The 18,159-nt window shown below is 39.7% G+C and overlaps 1 protein-coding gene across 2 annotated transcripts in view; it reads right to left on the bottom strand.

Moving 5' to 3' along the window:
- Positions 1 to 15,325, bottom strand: part of MGAT4D (MGAT4 family member D) — a 36,308-nt gene extending 20,983 nt beyond the window's left edge. Inside the window, exons 1-4 of one of the 2 annotated variants that reach the window (XM_069012714.1) lie at positions 15,196 to 15,325; positions 4,651 to 4,812; positions 1,992 to 2,132; positions 87 to 220 (exon numbers count right to left, since the gene is read on the bottom strand). In XM_069012714.1, the coding sequence (XP_068868815.1) occupies positions 87 to 220; positions 1,992 to 2,132; positions 4,651 to 4,812; positions 15,196 to 15,286 (528 nt within the window). In that variant the 5' untranslated portion in view covers positions 15,287 to 15,325. The remainder of the gene's footprint in view (positions 1 to 86; positions 221 to 1,991; positions 2,133 to 4,650; positions 4,813 to 15,195) is intronic. The other variant, XM_069012715.1, reaches the window with a different exon arrangement.
- Between the last annotated feature and the right edge of the window lie 2,834 nt (positions 15,326 to 18,159).

An 18,159-nucleotide genomic window follows, 5' to 3' on the forward strand; every position in this document is an offset into this window, starting at 1 on the left:
TTTTGCAGCCTCTCCTCCACTATTACACTTAGACATAAATCTCCATTTTGTCTATCAGCATTCTGCACCTTTCCACGCAAACTTACCTCTGCTATAAAGATGATTATTATGCAGTCCTTCTTTTGCTCTTCAGAAAGTTTGTACAGTAGGGAATGCAATGTATCAATCAGGTAATTTTGTTTTTCCCTTTTCACCGTAGGAATACCCATCACCAGGGAGACTGCAAAGAGAGAATGCCGCAAGCCACGTAATTTTAAGGGAAATTGAAATTACATTTTAATTTTTATTTGATGTGACCACAAAACTTGGCAACAGTCAATATTTCCTTAGCACTGTGACAGCATTTGCTCTACTACCTGGAAGGAGAGATACCTCCAGCTATGTTTAGTTTAGAGACACCTGTGTCTGTGTTATAAACACCAGGTCTACATTTGAGAACTTAGAGATGCCACTACCTCTGGCAAACACGTAGGTGTTTGCTGCTGAGATTCAAAAGTGAGTATTGCAAAATAAGTGCTTGCTCTTGCTTTGGAGATCTATGTAGGAAGGGTTAAACCAACATTGCTCTAGTGAGCAGGTTCTCACAGGAAGCGAATGCTGTGTATCTCAGAAAGAAATCCAATTCAAAAATCCTTCTGAGCAATTTAATTGATCAGTGATCAATGATTTTCATAGCATCAATAAGAAGAAAAGAACTAAGATGTTGTTGTTATTAAAAATAAAGGAACTGAAATTGTCCCTGGCAAAGACTTCACTAGTAGCAAATGACTCCACTGTGCTGTATTGTATCATTAGACCATAAGCAGGATGTCTCTTTTTTCATTAGTATGGGCATTACTTAAATCAGTGGCCAAACATAGCTCAGTAAACGTGTGGAATCTTAGTCCTTGCAGATGATTTCCATTCTCCAAAATCTCAGAAGGCTGGTGAGGAAGCAACAGTTTGAAATAAAACAGTAGGTGCAGTTAGTGACTTGCTTCTCACTTTAACTTCCATGCCGGTCTCAGCTCAGAAACACCAAAGTGCCAATGTTCCCTCCCAGGCCTGCTAAACCACTGGGGTTTGTTTCATTTTATACACTGAAGGCCATCCTGTACTTATTAAACTGCAATCTTGCTATTGTGATTTTCCTGTACAAATAAAAGAAGATTAAACATAGAGTATTTTTTCATTAGTGACACTGATCTATGGGCACTGCAGTGAGAACTACAACACTAGATCACATTGCTACAACTACACCTATTAATGAGAAGTCTGTAGAAAGTTATCCATTGTCATAAGCATGGTTCAGGGCTTGGGGGTTTTTTTTAGTTAAATCAAAAATCATTGCCAAAGTTTCTTCATATAAAATCATCCTAAAGAAAAGTAAAAATTTCAACAAAATACAAAACTCAGCAAAATGGTTGACTAGTTTCTTCTTTGCTTACTATTTTTGCATGTTTCTTTTACCTGTCACATGACAGTTCGAACAATGCATTTAAAATCTGTATTATAGTTCACTGGACTTCATTATGATTTCTACAGGTGTCAGCTGATTTCTCATGTGGATGAAAAAGCTATATTGAAGACATATTAATATCCTTTAAATGATCACATCACCTTTCCCTTTGCTTCTCACATTGGCAAACTGAATGCATTGTAAATTTGCCTTGGCTTCCTCATCCATAACAATTTTGTGTGGAAAAAAATGTTAGCTACTGCATCTTAGCCATATGAATATATGATTAAAACAAAAAAATAGTCTTGTTTTTCAATTAAGATTATTTTTTGTTGATATTTCAAAAGGTTTTCAGAATACTTTGAGATAAAGACTTGAAATAGGGGTGGGCATTTTTAAAGTACTTTTGCTATTGCTATTGAAATTCATTCAGCTTGACAACATTAGGAAGTTAAGGGAGAAAATACATTCCAAACCTTTGAGTATGCTTCATTGCTAGAAATTAATATAAATAAAAACATATAGAAAATCGAAGCCAAACTTTGTTTCCTACCTCCAGTTCTCTGTTGCCCAAAAATAACATTTGGGAAAATTGCATCTTCATATTCTCTAAGGTGAGGGAGATAGTAGTACACATTTGTAAGATGCATGGGGAGTTTGCTGGGGAAGTTTAATTCTTTCCACTTCATATCACCTTAAAGACACAACAAACACAGAGGTACACATGAAGTAAAAAGCCAGCAGAGCAGCCTATTGCTTCACCTGTTTTGCTCAACTGAACACTGGCAGGTTACCACACACAATTCAATCAGAAATATTCCTCAGAATTGTGATTATACATTATATATATTACATTATAAGCTTGAACATCCTGGGAGCACCATCTGTATTTCCCTGTGTCTACACACTTGCAGGATTGAGTCATCTTAAAACACAGTAAGAAGTTATTTTAAAGGCAGCAGTAAAAAACTGTTCAGTTTGGGGGTTTTTTTACATAGTTGGCAAACAATTTTTAAATGAAAAGAAGCACAGATTCTGATTAATAACCTTCTTAACTACTTAATAAACTTAAATGCTTTCCCCAAAAAGTAACACATGGTGGTTTTCACAGCTTGAGCAAAAGTTCTCAGTTTATAAAAAGTCCTATGGTAAAAAGAACGACCATATACAGGCCTTTAAAAACTGTTCAAGAAACAAAAGGCTATAGCAGTTAAGAGAAAAGTAGGGATTTTGTTTTCTTTACTACTTTAAAATAAAGATGAAAACAACAGAATGTTTACTGACTGGGATGGAAAGTTACTTTTTCCAAGAAATGCATCTAAGGTAACTCCCAAAATTTAGCACCCTTCAAAGTTACATACAAGTATCACAAAAACCATCATCAGCTTTATTCACTCAGCTTAGACCAAGGAAGGCAGAGGCTTACTGAATGGGCAGTATTTTAAGTTTTTAATCTTTCAAAAGATATTCCCACTGAAAATTAGGACTAAAAAGAGATTCCCTACCTTACAGAAAACAGTTTAAAAAACCCCCAAACAAACATACATGTATGTTATAAACGCATATCATAATACTGGCTTCTCACAAGTATTAAGGTGAATATTATATAATGTTAGAAATGCTGTGTGGATGTAGTTTTCTTTCTTTTTAGCAAGAATTTAGCAAGTGTGAGCGGGTAAGATAACCTCCAAGCAAACAGAGGATGAGGCCAAAGTGGCTATCACCCCTCTGCCCGGGGGGCAAAGAGGCCCAAAGCTGCTATCAACCCTGACTGTCTGGGGAAATTAAGAGGCCCACTCTACTATCAACTCTCACCTAGCGAGCCCAACCCCAAGAATCAAAAGAAATAAAACCACAAGGCAGAAGAATACGCATGCTCTAAAAAGGCGGAACCAAGCAGTGGCCATGCAGAACAGCTCTGGGAAAAGTTTGAATATGCATAGAGAACAGACAGTAAAAATGGTGTAAAAAAGGACTAACATCGAGCATCAGGTGTGCTCTTGGCAGAGCACCAAGGCACCCGGCCGTTACCTCTTTGCTTTATTTTATGTGTTTCTTATTGTCTTTTTATTAAACTTTTAAATTCTCAGAGGAGAATGAACCTCATTTTTCACATGTATATATATGCCCACACATTTGTGTATGAGAGAGAGACCCACAAGTCTTTCCATACTGTTAAGCCATTACATATACTGGGATTTTGCTGCATAGAAACCTTTTTTTTTAACCACCTTCACAACTTTGCAAGGACTTTCCTTCTTTATTTGGAAGTAGTACCTATCAAGTATTGGCAAGGGAGTTTAGTTCCATTGACTACAATAAACTTTTTTATTTTGGTTGCATAATGAAACATGGCTGAAATGGGAAGCAGAAGGGTAAGTAAAAATAAAAGGAAAACTATTCAATGATTAAAAAAAATTTCTGCCTTAAATCCTGTGAACTGACAGGTTTAATACTCTCTGAAATTTAGGTGGCTCCAGTAAGAATCAAAAGGAGGGGCAAGGGAAACTTGCACTCTCCTTTATTGCTGTTTTGTGCATTAGGCAGTAACTCTTTGCCCACGGTATGTGGGGCTACTGGGGGCTGACAACATGACTCTACTCTAAAGCTGCTAAGGCCACCACCCTGCCAATGCTCAGCCCTTTGTTTATACACGTCTGAACAGTCCCAATGAATTAATATTGGATAAACAGACAAAAACTGACAGGAAAGAACAGGAGAAGAAACAATTCTGACTATACTAAGAAGAAATGCACCTTGTTCCTTCTTCGCCTGTAATAGTCCTGGTTAATTCCCTGTTTTAATCGGATTATCAGCCTGCTGTGCTGAATGAAAATAAGTATTGTTAAATGGTAGTTTTCAGTCGCACCCAGACTCTTTCTGAAGTTGGGGTATACTGTGAAATGCCTCCAGCACAGATGCCACTTCTAGTTTTCCTTCTCTCCCCAGGGAAGTAGCTCTGCCAATCTCAACAGGAAGGAAGGCAGATCCAGCACAACCACATCATTTATCTTAGGTGACAAAATCAAACTGTCAATCTATGGCATGTAACTACAGTGTGCAGATAGATAGAGATGTACAACAGTCTGTAAGGCAAGGTAACTAGTAAGTTGAGTTAAACAATGGGAAGAAGCCAGGTCACTAAACTTCACATATTGGTGTCCTTAAAAAAAAAAAAGCAAAAAAAAAAAGCAGAGATTACCCCTACAAACCTGTGTGGTTTTTTGTCATGTTCATTCTTCTTGCAACTATATGTTTAATTTCATCTAGGGCACTGTTCAGTTCGTGTGATCTTTTTTTATTTTCCTTTTCAGCATACAATAGTCTCTGCTGAAGTTCCAGCAACTGGTGTTGGTACATATCTAAGTCATTTCCTGCAATAAGAACATAATTTCTTTTCTAAAAGGTGATTTGTATGATGGAATGAAGTTAAAGAATATGAGATTGCCCAGAAAATGACATCACCAAAGCACATAAAAAATAATGAAATTTATTTAGGAGAAGAAAAAGTCTGGAAGAGTATTAAAAAGGTAGAGATTAGAGAGCACAGCTGGGTAAAGGTAAATTGAGGACAAAACCAAGAATACGAAATTCATAATAAGGAAAAAGTCAGTGAAAGGCTGTGTGTTGCAGGGGAAGGTGCTACATTTTTCACCAAATAACAAATATCAATGACCCTTTTCACACTGAAAAGTATAATTATGTAATGGCTTGTCTTGTGTATCAAACACTATTAAGAATAAAACAGAGATGTTAAAAGCATCCAGTCTTCATCTATGAGTTACAAAGTGTCTGGAGTATGTTAAGAACTATTACTAAAGATGGCTGTTAATGTAAAGCAATACTTCAGTAACATCAACCCTTCGCAACAGAGAGTAAAGAAAGTAGATGGGGACTTCTGCTTCATTTTGGTCTTGCTGTGGTTTAGTTGGTTGGGTTTGGGTTGTTTTTTTTTTTAGTTAAATGCTGTTACTTAGAGACTTCTTCCATTCTATTTGTGGACTGTGCTGAGTCTTATCCGTGGCAGCTCTCGTTTTCTAGGACCCACCATTGTCTCTCTGGAAAAGTGAATTCCCAGGGATTCTAACCTGTAAAAGACACTACAAGCAAAATTCAGAGGTAACACAAATTTGTGAGGATTTGCAGAGGTGTTTCAAACTGGAATTAATTTGCATTTTGGATAAGCAGGTGGTTTTATTTGCATAAAACACAAGTCCTTAATTTAGTCGTGAACTGTGTGATTGGAAGACTGAAGTTTAAAACATCTAGGAAGAGGGTGGCTAGAAAAAAGAAGGAAACGTGGTCTGTATTATCATTATTTACCTCATTAAAATTTTAAAGTATATTTAGTAAAATGCCTATAAAACGAATGCTTCCTAAAATTTTTTGACACTCTTAAAAATGTTTTGACTTGCAAGAAAGGTGTTAGTATCTATGAGCATTTTACACTATGTAGCTATGAACATAAATTTAGCACTGCTGAAGGAAGGGGAAATCTGTGTTATTTCAGCTGCATGCAACAAGACATTTCTACTTGATTGAAATAGGCTTCCCTAAAAAAATTGGAGAATAAAATTAAAAGAAAACAAAAACAAATGGAAGGTCAAAACAGATGAAGAGTCTATCTTTAAACAATATAAAATAGATAAAATAGATTAAAATAGATTTCAAATTTTAAAAATCTGTCACAAGGCATCAGGCTAGAGCTAGAACCCCAAACAAGCTCAATTTTTGGGATACCTAAGGAAGATCCTTTTCATCAGCTACCATGTAGGAATACACTTTTTTGTTTATGCTTTTCTTTTGTAGCTGTGTTTCCAATGCCATAATCCAATCTTTAGGATTTTTTCCTTCAGAATGTATACGAATAAAATGAAAACAGAAGGTTTAAGCTGATTTAGGTGACTGACAGATAATCATCACACCATTTTCATAGCAAGAAAGTGATTCCAGATAGAACATCAATACATGTAAACATAGTGGAGATTTATCTTGCAATTCCAAGACAAATTCAGAAGTATAAGCTAAAGATACAGTCATGGGTGTGAGTTTTTTTTAAAATTCCAATTTATAGAAGGAATTAGTAAAGAAATTGCAAACAAATTACAACATCATAGTCCCTCTCTTCACAATCCTCTCAGCTATGTAGTGTCAGTGTGACTCAAAATTACCAATGCCACCACTGGGCTGACATTTTGGCAAGCACCAAGTAATGGCAGTTGTATTTGCTTACTTACAGGTGAGCCTACCAAAATATCACAGGTGCCTCTTGGAAATAAAATGTCAACACTCAACTATCACTGAGTGCACCCAAAGAAGCTGGCATTTGTAATCTGCTTTATCTATTTCTTCAGGCCAGAAAAGGGAAACTACATTTTTAAGTCTTTCAGAATTGAACCCTCTGTTCAGTCAGCAGAACAAGATTGATAGCTCAGGAAGCAAGGGTTTGACACAAGGAACATAATATTCACTCACCCTTAGTGAAGAATGAATTTGTTATAAAAATATATAGTTTGAAATAGAACATTAAATGTTCTAAATTTTACTAGAGCACATGTAAATAAGCAACATTAACTATTACTAAACCTTTGGCAAAAAAAGTGTGTTTAGAAAGCAATATGAAGCTAAACACACTAAATATTTCAACAGTCATTAAGTTTAAATGGATTGTGTGTGTGTATGTGTGAAATGTTCTTTCAGCTTCTAATGATCCACAGAGAACTAAAACAGCTGCTTGCAACAGATTGCTTAGAAAGATACAGGGCATTTTTACAAATACTGTGCTTTCTGATAAGGAGGGCCAGGGAGACGGAGCTTTGGGTACAGCATGAAACATTCTTTGTGCCCAGCAACAGCCTGACTTGGCAATGCCTTGTTTAACAATGGTTCCATCAGCAGTGAGGAGTGTCAGAATAAAACCAGAAAAGAGAGAGATGAGGACATACAGCAAAACTACAAAAAGCAAATGAAGGTAAAGGAGGCCCTGCAGAGAGGCCCCAACAAATCAGAGCTGAGCAATCACCTACCATAGGAAGTTCAGCAAGAGCAAGTGCCAGATTCTGTACCTGGGATGGGGCAACCCTGGATGTACAGACAGACTGGGGAATGAGAGGCTGGAGAGCAGCACTGTGCAAAGGGACCTGGGGGTCCTGGCTGATGGAAAGTTGAATGTGAGTCAGTGATGCCCTGGCAGCCAGGAGGGCCGGCTGTGTGCTGGGGGCATCAGGCACAGCATCGCCAGCTGGGCAAGAGAGGGGACTGTCCTGCTCTGCTCTGCACTGGGGCAGCCTCACCTCCAGTGCTGGGGGCAGTTTTGGGTGCCACAATATAAAGAAAACATTAAAGCCATTAGAGAGGGTCCAAAGGAGGGGTCTGGAGGGAAAGCCATATGAGGAGTGGCTGAGGTCACTTGGTCTGTTCAGCCTGAGAAGAGAAGACTGAGGAGAGACCTCATTGTGGTCTACAGCTTCCTCATGAGGGGAAGTGGAGGAGCAGTGGAGGGGCAGGCACTGATCTCTTCTCTGTGGTGACCAGTGACGGGACCCAAGGGAATTGCATGAAGTTGTGTCAGGGGAGATTTAGGTTGGATATCAGGAAAAGGTTCTTCACTCAGAGGGTGGTTGAGCAGGTTGAACAGGCTCCCCAGGGCAGTGGTCACATCACTAAACCTGGCAGAGTTCAAGAAGCTTTTGAACAACACTCTTGGGCACATGGTGTGACTCTGTGCAAGGCCAGGATTTGGACTCGATGATTCTTGTGGGTCCCTTCCAACTAAGCATATTCTGGGTTTCTATGTAAAGGCTGCTTCTCCCCTTGGTGAGCTGCAGATGAATCACTCTTCTGGGCTAAGAATGGTTTGCTGAATTTCCCTTCTAGGAAAGTCAGTGGGGCTACACTGGCTACAAGCTATGAGAGCAAAAAAAGACCCAGCCACCTCCCAGACACAGTGATAGCACTCAAAGCTTTTTCAGTGAATTTTCGGCTCTACTGTAGCTTTCCTCTGACTGTTAACTACACATTGGCATATATACCTATGGATACTATAATTCTAAGATAACAACATTTTAAATGGTTTTAAATGCGCTCTTGTGTTATCTCCTAATAGATACATTATATATATAACTTTCTGCACTGCATATTCAAACAGTTTAGAAACAATACTAATCTCTAAAGCAAATACTCATTCTAAAAGCCAACTGATTATTTCTCTTAGCTCCACACACATATACTTCCTCTATGATCATAAATGCTTCCAGTCTCACTAATGATTTCTGGCAATATCTAAGAGCTGTGGAACAATTCATCACTATCTTGTCCGAACACTCAAACAGAAAAGAAAATAAGAGGAGAATTTGGAGTGGCAGAAAGGAGGGAAGAAAATACTTCAAAGTCTAGCAGTGAATCTTGTTCCCATTTCTTGATTACAAGCTACCTTGTTTATCATACCTAAAGACTGTTTCTTTTAGAAACTGAAATTTCGTTAATGGCCTCCTTAAAAGAAAACTATATAAGCACACTAACTGCAAAAGATCTTGTCATACTCTGTGCCTGGAACCACTGCTCAAGTTAATGAGGCATATTAAACCACTGAGGCATGCATTGCACTAATAACTGGCAGTTTATTATCTCCCCGTAACTGATCTGAGAGACCTTTCTGAATCTTGTTACATGCTTTGCATGGTCAGGTTTTGTGCTCTCCAAGTAAGGAAGGAAAAAAAATTCCCCAAACAATGCCTCTGTCTCAGGTCAGAACAGCGAGTTCTTAGGCAAACACTTAAATTCAACAATGTGCATTACCTTTAACTATTTTGTTGAGAGTCTTACAGCACAGTATTATTTGTGTCTTCCAAAATGTTTGAGACATCTATTCGCCTTTGACAGTGTCTACATCAGGAGCTACAAGGCAGTGGAGGGACTTTGCATTAACCCAGTGACATCAAAGAAAACGCTGTGCCAGCAATTTGGGGCAGGGGAGATAGGGTTCCTCTATTACCATACAGGGCATACTGGGAAGAGAATCAGAATACTTCCAGTATTAAACCAAACACACACCTTACAGAATTAAAGGCAGATCGAAGTCAGTAACTGGATTTTAAAAACTCACACCATTGTCTAATGAACATGGACTCAGTCTTGGGTTTGGCATAGAATACTTTTTACTGAACGATTTACATACCGTATCTAACTGAAAATAAATAAGCAAACTTGCTTCAAAGAAAATACAATTTAACTCTAATAATATTTTCTTCAGTGTAGGCAAACAGTCCTCATTTTAGACTCAAGTCTTTCCCTATATTAGAATGTAGTTAAAAGTGATCTTAAAACAGTCAGAGCATCACCATATACGAAAGCAATATTATTAAAATAAGTGAAAAAATACAGAAATTGAATGGATATTGCATGGTGTTTGCCCATAATTGATATACTTCGGTTTTAAGGTAGTACTCATTCACTTCAAGCAATGGCTATTGCTTTGTTCTGGTTGGTATTTTAAATATTTTACTTCTCTTCCTGAGGTAGCAACAACTACTAAATTACACATACATTTAATTAAATGCCTAGCCACTAACTAGGGTATTTCTAGGCAAAACTCTGTTCCTCAAGACTCAGTGTATAACACTAGGAAAGCATGAAGGTCGTATGTTTACACTTAAGTACAGGTTATGACAAGACACTGTACAGCAAACAAAGAGAGGTCTGAAATGCTCCCTTATCCCTTTCTCTACAAAACGCAACAATAACTGGCCTCTTTTTTGTACCACAAGATATATGGCTAAGTTCCTCTACTCTTTAGGCACTCTCCTGCCTGAAGTAACAGTAAGAATCAGCACACTCTTCAGTTAGTAAATTACACACTTAGAATCCAGTAAAACTACACGGCTTTTCTGAGTCTTGGATACGAAATTTGATATAAAATTTTGCATCAGTAAATACCAAGCTTTAAGTGGACCATTCGAGGCTGTTGTATGTTGGCTTTGTTTTGTTTTGGTTTTTTTTTTAATGCCAAAATGCAGAACTACACAAAGAAACTGAGTAAGCTATTGATGGACTGGAAAAACTCTTTCCTTATCACTCAGTGCATTTCAGCCACATCCCAACTGCATGTTGGGGCAAAACCTGAATGTGCAATAACCTCTGTTTGCTCTCAGTGTCACTGGAAGGAAATGTACACATGAAGGGAAGACATAGCCTACCAGTCAGCTGGGACAGCTGGGAAAAATGGTGATTAAACACAGTCTAGCAGTCCAAGAGAAGACAGGAAGATTGGCTTCTGCATGTTCAGAAATCAGGATAAGCTGTATTGGCTGAAGTGAGAGCAGTGTAATTCAAGACTTCCTTATCAAATCTGTCAATTTGCCACTATTGAATTGAAGCTTTGAGCCAGAGTATGCCAGTTGGGACTGGACAGGAAACCTGCAAAGAACTCCATCACAAACAACAGAATCTCCTGGGGACCTGCACTTGGCTGCACAGCTGAAACAAAGAATCACACCATAGGCAGAAGATGACTGGAAATACAAGAAATGTATAATCATGCTGTCTGGGCTAGCATGTACATTACTGTATTTCAACTGGGAAAAAAAATACTTTCATCAGAAATACCTCTTTAACCCTTTGCAATGATGAAAATTCCCCCCCTCCCCCCAATTTGTGGGACAAATTAAAAATGTAGATACCAAAAAAATCGGTGATCCTTACATATACTTCTGTGAATGTAATCATATGAACAGTTTCTCTCTTGTTCATTCCACCTCAAAGGAATAACTAAAGAAATTCAGGTTTCACAATGATCCTTATGACAGCATATTTTCAGCATCAATTTCTCCTAACTTCCAAGCAAAGCTTACTTTTAATTTACTTGGACAAAGTATCCTATAAATTTAGGTGAAGAAGGCAGCAACATGTTACAAATCAATTCAAAGGGATTTAATCTTGTAACTCTTGAGAGCATCATGAAGAAGCACATAAGAGATGGTCTGATTTACCTCGTTGCTGTGAGTTACGAAAAATTCACTGTTATTCAGCAAAGACACCAAAATTTCTTTTTATTCAGGAATACTGTTTCCTCTGAAGAAACTTTATGTAAATTCATAACAAGTTCATAATGTGTTTTTGCCTTCTGTTTTTCAAGTGGGGGAAAAAATTGCTACCTCCTTAGATTTACTTTATTATTTTTATATCCTGTGATTTTTAAAATGGATTAGTATTTACATGGAAAACAATAGCTAAAACTGTGTGAGAAAATCACTACATATATTGTAAATTGTATACTATTCCTCAGAACTACAAATCTATATGAAGAGTGTCTTTATGAGAGCAAACAATTTTGGTCAGATGAATTAACGTGAATTGTAACTCAGTTTCACAAGTAGAAACATCTGCATCATCCTAACAACTTCCTTTCCTATGCTCAGACACAAACTTTTGCTTCAGATGGGTTTGGCTTGGGGCCTGGGGAGGGATTCACAGCAACACCATGCAGGATGTGGAACAGGAATTGCTGCAGCAGCCCAGCTGATTGCTCACTAACAGCAGCCTATGTTCACAAGCACTCCAGAAGATGCTGAAGGAATCACCACACAACTTTAAACACAGCATTAGCTTTTGCTGAAGATCTGATCATTACCAGTTGTCTTCACAATTACTTTTATCTCTTTTTTTTTTTTCCTGGCCGCAAAAATATCAGCATATTTAGTATGAAACCTTTGCTTATATTTATAAAGCAATGGAAAAAGTGACTATAAAAACATCTTCCTAACCATAGTTAAAATATACACAGTCTTATCCACAATAACTGAAATCTAGTGACTGTGGTAGATTCTGATCTTTTATTTTTAAGTGAATGAGTGAGGAGCGTCTTCCCTGCTATGCCAGTTTGAGTTACGTGTACTCAATTTTAGTCTCACAACTCCAAGTCAATACTCAGGCTACACATAATAGTCAGAAGCAGCACCAAAGAGCCAACTACTTACTGCTGTCATTGACAGCAAATACATTTCAACTCAAATCTCTCAAGCTACCTTTATTGTAAGGCATTGAAAGGTCACTGGCTTAAGCTATTGATTTTTATTTGCACAGAAATCAGGAGAGAGCCAATATCCGATTTAAACTTCGAATATTCAAAGGCTGAAAGGCTCTGAGACTGTGGACAAACAAAAGAGGGCTATTATGTACTTTTTATGTTATAGAAGTAGTTAAGACCACTAGTCTTGAGCTCGGGTGCCCTGTCCTACTTGTACAAAGATTATTTACTATCCCAAAATCACTGCTATCCAAGAAACAATTAACTAAACAGAAACCTGAGGTAATACTTCAGACTCCTGCTGCTTAGTGTGATAGACTGTAGCCAAAAATCAAGAGCAGTCTAAACATTTCAATGGGCAGAGCAGAGAAGTTAACAAAAGTAAGAGGAGATTTAACAAATGTGTGGAAGAAAATGAGCCAGAAAACATTTGATAAATGAGGGAAAGAGATGGGAGCTGACAAGCTGCAACAGTACTTGACCTTACAGTAACTGGTGGGCTAAGTGAAAAGGGCATTAGAAAAGAAAACACACATGGTAGTTTGAGATGCACCAAAAGTAGAAATTCCTGTAGTGCTCTAAGCATGGCAATGGAGAGTAAATTCAGCAGTGCAGAAAGAAAAAACAGAGGTTTAACAACATCTAAGCAGAGATACCTGCCTGTTTTCAGAACAGAAGATTAAGTTCAAACCACTTTCTTAAACAAATACCCTGTGACAACAACAGAGCATTAGTGGGTTTGTTCCCAATGAGTCTCTCTCTGTGGAAAAAGGTAACAACCTTTGTTGTTGTTACCTATGGCTGGCTATTCTTAAGGTTTTCGGGATGGGTAGAAGGCTTGTCTTCTAACACCCCTTGAGAGCAAAGACTATATTTTCAGTAAAATAAACATAATACAAAGTCATTCACCATGTACTGCTACTTTCTCCTTTAGTTAGTAATATTAACTATTTTATTTACACATTTGTGAGATTTACCAAGCTTCAGAGGGTCTCTGAAGAGTACATATTCACATATGCAATAATTAAAAGTTTGCTAAAAAAACAGGTGCTAATAATAATAGTAATTAGGAAAATTATACCATCTGAGAGGAATTAGTTACTCAGTTTGCTGTGGAGGAGGAGGAAACTGTGGAAAGAGAAGTTAAGACAACACATATATACCACAAAACACATTATTCCTCTTCCCCAAAACAAACAAACAAAACACAAACAAATAAAATCCCAAAGCAAAACAGCCCATCATGGAATGTCATCAGAGAAATGTCAAAAAGAAAGGGAAGTGAAAATGGAATGTCAGTAATGAGAAGTCCCAAAACATGAGCCACCAGACAACACGATGGTAACTGCAGATTGGATAAATGCTTTCATTCTGACATCTCTCGGACCTTAGTCTCCTAAGACACACCCTTCATTTTTCCTTCTCCACTCCTAACAGGAGTGCCACTGAAGAAAACATGAAGTGTGGTAAGGTAAACAACCATATAGCTGACCAAAAATGCTAAAAGGCAGGAGGATCAGCACACTATTCAATATGCCATTGTGGGGCCGAGATCTCTACCACCACTTCTATTTGTTACAGGAACAATTAATATAAACAAATTATCTGCTAGCTGGACTTGTGTTCACCCCAGAAATTATTAACTGGTTTATTCTCATTCTTCTGCACTTATAAAACCAAACCTATTGTAAAGGTGTATATAGGAAGCACTCGAAGATCCACTCTCTCTCCCTTACCCCAAACCAACTACTCCCTCACCTGTAACAAGCCAAGTCTCAGAGATACTGTTTGGAGACACCTTCTCATTTCCTTTTGGAAAATACCATCAGTTTTATCTTTCCCATATTGGCTCAGAGAATCTTAGACATGGCTTTATGTAGATCTATCTGGCATGTACCACCTACATAACCTATTAAAAAGACAGTGTGCCATTTTAAAGTTTAGAAATAAAATATAAAAATTCAGGTAGTTTTCTCTGCATTCTGGTCCTGAAAATACGCACAGGAAAAAGTGACTGTACATTAAGGAACAAATACAGTTGTAGGATGGATAACACTACTTTATCCTCCCTGACATTAAAATCAAAACCACTTTAGAAGTGACAGCCACAGCAAACACATTTAGATTTTTCTTTCCATCTTAATGCAAGATGCTTGTTAGAAAAAGAGTAAGAAGAAAAGGAGAAAAAAAGTTAGGAAAAAAAGTTTAAAAGAAACTTTTATTATTTCTTAAATGTAGGGTTGTATTCTTAATAGGACAAGTACGGCCCAAGGATCCAATCCTGTAAGCTGTTTCGCAAGATTGTGCTTGGGTGCAGTTAAGCCATGACCCCGGGGGAACAGGGGAGACCCGCAACCTCAGCCTTACACGCGGCCGAGCCTCGGGGCCACACAGGTTCGCCATTTGCCCAGCAAGCCCGGAGAGCCGACCGGGTCCGGAGCTCCGGGAGGGGATGGGGCGACCCGACGAGCTCCCCGCCGCAGCCCCGGCCGTGCCCTGCCCGGACTCGCCGCCGCACGGCGGGACGGAGCCGCACGACGGCCGGGACGGCCCCACTGCCCCGCTGCCTCCGGCGCGGCTGCAGGGGGGCAGACCCAGGCGGGCGCAGCGGGGCGGGAGCCAGCGCCTCGCTGCCCCGACGGCACGGCAAGAGGGGCACAGCAGGTGCCACCGCGCCACTCGCCCTTCGCGCCCCGGACGGACGGGACGGGGCGTCCCCGCCGCCCACTCTCACCTCGGCTCCCCGGCCACGCCGCGTACCACAGCAGGGGGAAGGCGGCGCAGAGGCACAGCGCCGGCAGGACCTGCACGAGCCGCAGCCGCATCTCTCGCGGGCGCTGCCCGCACGACCCCCACGCCACCGCCGCCACCGCTTTCGCCCCGGCAACGCGTGTTCGCGCCCTGCCGCCCTGCCCTGCCCACCCCCTACGCCGAGGGCCGGGGCACGTCCTACCGCGCTGCTCTCCGGGCGGGGCCGCCGAGCTCTCCCGCTGCACATCGGCGTTCCCCGAGGAGCGGGTGCCAGTCGGTAGGGACACGCAAAGTGCGGCGGGAGCATCCGCTCCTCCCTCCGCCCGTCTTTCTCCCCGGAGACACCGGCCTCGTGAACGAGTGCCCACGCCAATTGCCCGCCGTAAAGCCCCAGGCAGAGCCCTCCCCTGCCCTCAGCCTTCCCGACGCTCGGACCCACACTGAAAAACCTCTTGACTGCGGCAAGAGGCTATGTTTTCACGGCAAAAACGTCTCACGACGGACAGTTCGGCAGGTGCTGTTTAACCCAAGTCATAACACTGAAAGTAGTAAGATGAATGTGTCTTTACAAACACGTGCTGTGAATCTGCGTATAAATAGGGCCAGAGACTTGTAGATAAGGAAGTAACGGGAGAAACGATCAGTTTCAGAAAATGTTAGGGACTACTGCTCAGCCAAGGTCGTGCTAAATTCCCAAACTTTAGAAAGAAAAAGAATAAAAACTTAATAGAACTATCTTATGCAAGGCGGGGGTGAGGGGGGGGGGGGCGGATATGCATGTTGAGGGGGACATGTAGATGGAGAGTCTGGAAGTCTGTACCTTCCAAGTACCTCAACCAATGGGGATAGGAAGAGGGTGATGTGGCTGGGAAAATTAGGATAATAAGGGGGCCATGTCCTCCCAACAATTTGAGAGATCCCATGGGAAATGGCCTCTCCTTTTGTTTATTAATAAAGTTACAAGGACTCCTCTATCTCCTTTTTGGACATAAACCTCTGGTGATGTGAATTTTTTCTGCACAACATTGTAATGGTTAACATTATTTTGCTCATTTCAAACCAGTGGGGCATTTGTTTGCATATTGCTTATAAGATTGTATCAGGAAGCCAAGCTGTAGTGTACAATTAATACATGCGTTTAGCACAGTCATAGAACCAGGTAAATAAACTAAGCTTTTCAGTTTACCTTTAAAGAGGAAGGAGGGCAAGCAGCTGCAAAATCTAACCTGAGGGAAGTCTAATGGTACACTGGTACCTCTACACTGGTAGAGGTACTATACTTCAGCCACTGTACCTTGCTTCACACATGTGCCTTTCCATTTGGGCATGCACACCTGTTTGCCTTTTTAGGTCTTCAGCAATCCATAAGAAAACAAAAAATTAGCTGCAGTTTAGAATACATCTTCTACAACATAGTTTATAAAGGGAACGGATACCTTATTTACCAGGGCTCCTGGAACCACTTACAGCAACACAGTTCTAATAGAACCACCTACGTTTTATATGGAAAAATGTTCCTCCTTCTCATACCTGATTAGCATGTATTTAGTGGCTTTTGCTTTGACATGTCCTCTACCTGCTCACAAATCTACCTTTCATTCTACACCTATGATAAAGAACATATGGTTTCCTGTTCTGTGTTGCAAACACGCAAAAGACAGTTTCAGTAATCAGACTGGACTTGGGTAGCTCATAAAAGCAGTAAGTTGTTTGCTACCTAAACTGTTATCTACTTCCTTAATGTATTACTAGCATATATAATTCATTACCTTGTTAACCCAGAGGACATAGTATTTTAGATAATTTGTTTTCTAAAAATATGCTTTTGTTATTCATACAATATCTCTTCCTTCCTTTTCTCTATTTGCTTACTTATCTCATTTTGTATCAAACCCCCAAATCATTTGTGATGGTGTGGTACAAAGCAATCCCAAACCCTACAACAGTGGTGTCCAGACACAAGTGTGCTGGAGTCCTAATGTCAGTGCTGCCTTTATGTGTCACTCTTTATACTACCAACAGTACTACTATGTCCTTTTTTGGAAATCTTAGACCTCACAAATTGTATATTGCTTCTCTGGCAAGGTTAGTGTGACCTTTTTGTGTTTGAATTACGACGTGGATGGGTTTACATCTCTGTTTACTAACTACTTTGAATTAAAAATGTTATTATTCATTAAAAATGCAGGAGATTGACAGTAGCCTGTGTCAGTATACACATGAACTAAAAATCTCAGTGTGGCTCCATAAATCACTGTGAAGCCTTGAATTAGACCTCACAATTCCTGTCCTGTACTCATCTGTTATAAACTTCCCTCTACCTTCTGTTTCTCTGCCTTTGAAATTTTTTACTGAGAAATGTTTAAGCTACACTTTGAATATGCATTTATAATTGGCTAATAAGATGCAATGCAATCACTACTCAATCCTCTTCTCCTACTGCCTCTCCATCACCATTTCCCTCTCCCGATTAATAAACTAAAAGCTTAGGGCACTAATTTTGATGGAGGGTCAATGTAGACTTTGGCATATTTGCAATAAAATAGAGATTTAGAACTAAGAGGAACAAATGAGCATTAAATATGTCCCAAGTCAAGAATAAAATGTCTGTTGGTTGGTGTTCTATCTGTTACAAAGCCAAAGTGAACATGTAAATGATGTAGTCAAGCAGGAGGGCTGCTGAAGATAAGATTAACAGAAATCTAACACGTTTAATTTTAGCTTATGTTCCGAGCGAGTAAGAAGGAAAAGAAAGACAAGACCATCACATATTTCCAGAAACTAGTAACAAACTGACACAGTGTGCGGGGAACGTCTGTGGAGACGGCCACTGACTGCATCTGATGTTATTTATAAAGGCAGCAGATACAGTTACTCAACCAGGCTGAGTTGTGGTGACCATTTACTTAATGCTTACTTCATAGCTCATTAGCTTAGAATGAGGTAG

This window comes from Aphelocoma coerulescens, chromosome 4, assembly GCF_041296385.1.
Source record: "Aphelocoma coerulescens isolate FSJ_1873_10779 chromosome 4, UR_Acoe_1.0, whole genome shotgun sequence".
NCBI classification, from domain to species: Eukaryota; Metazoa; Chordata; class Aves; order Passeriformes; family Corvidae; genus Aphelocoma; species Aphelocoma coerulescens.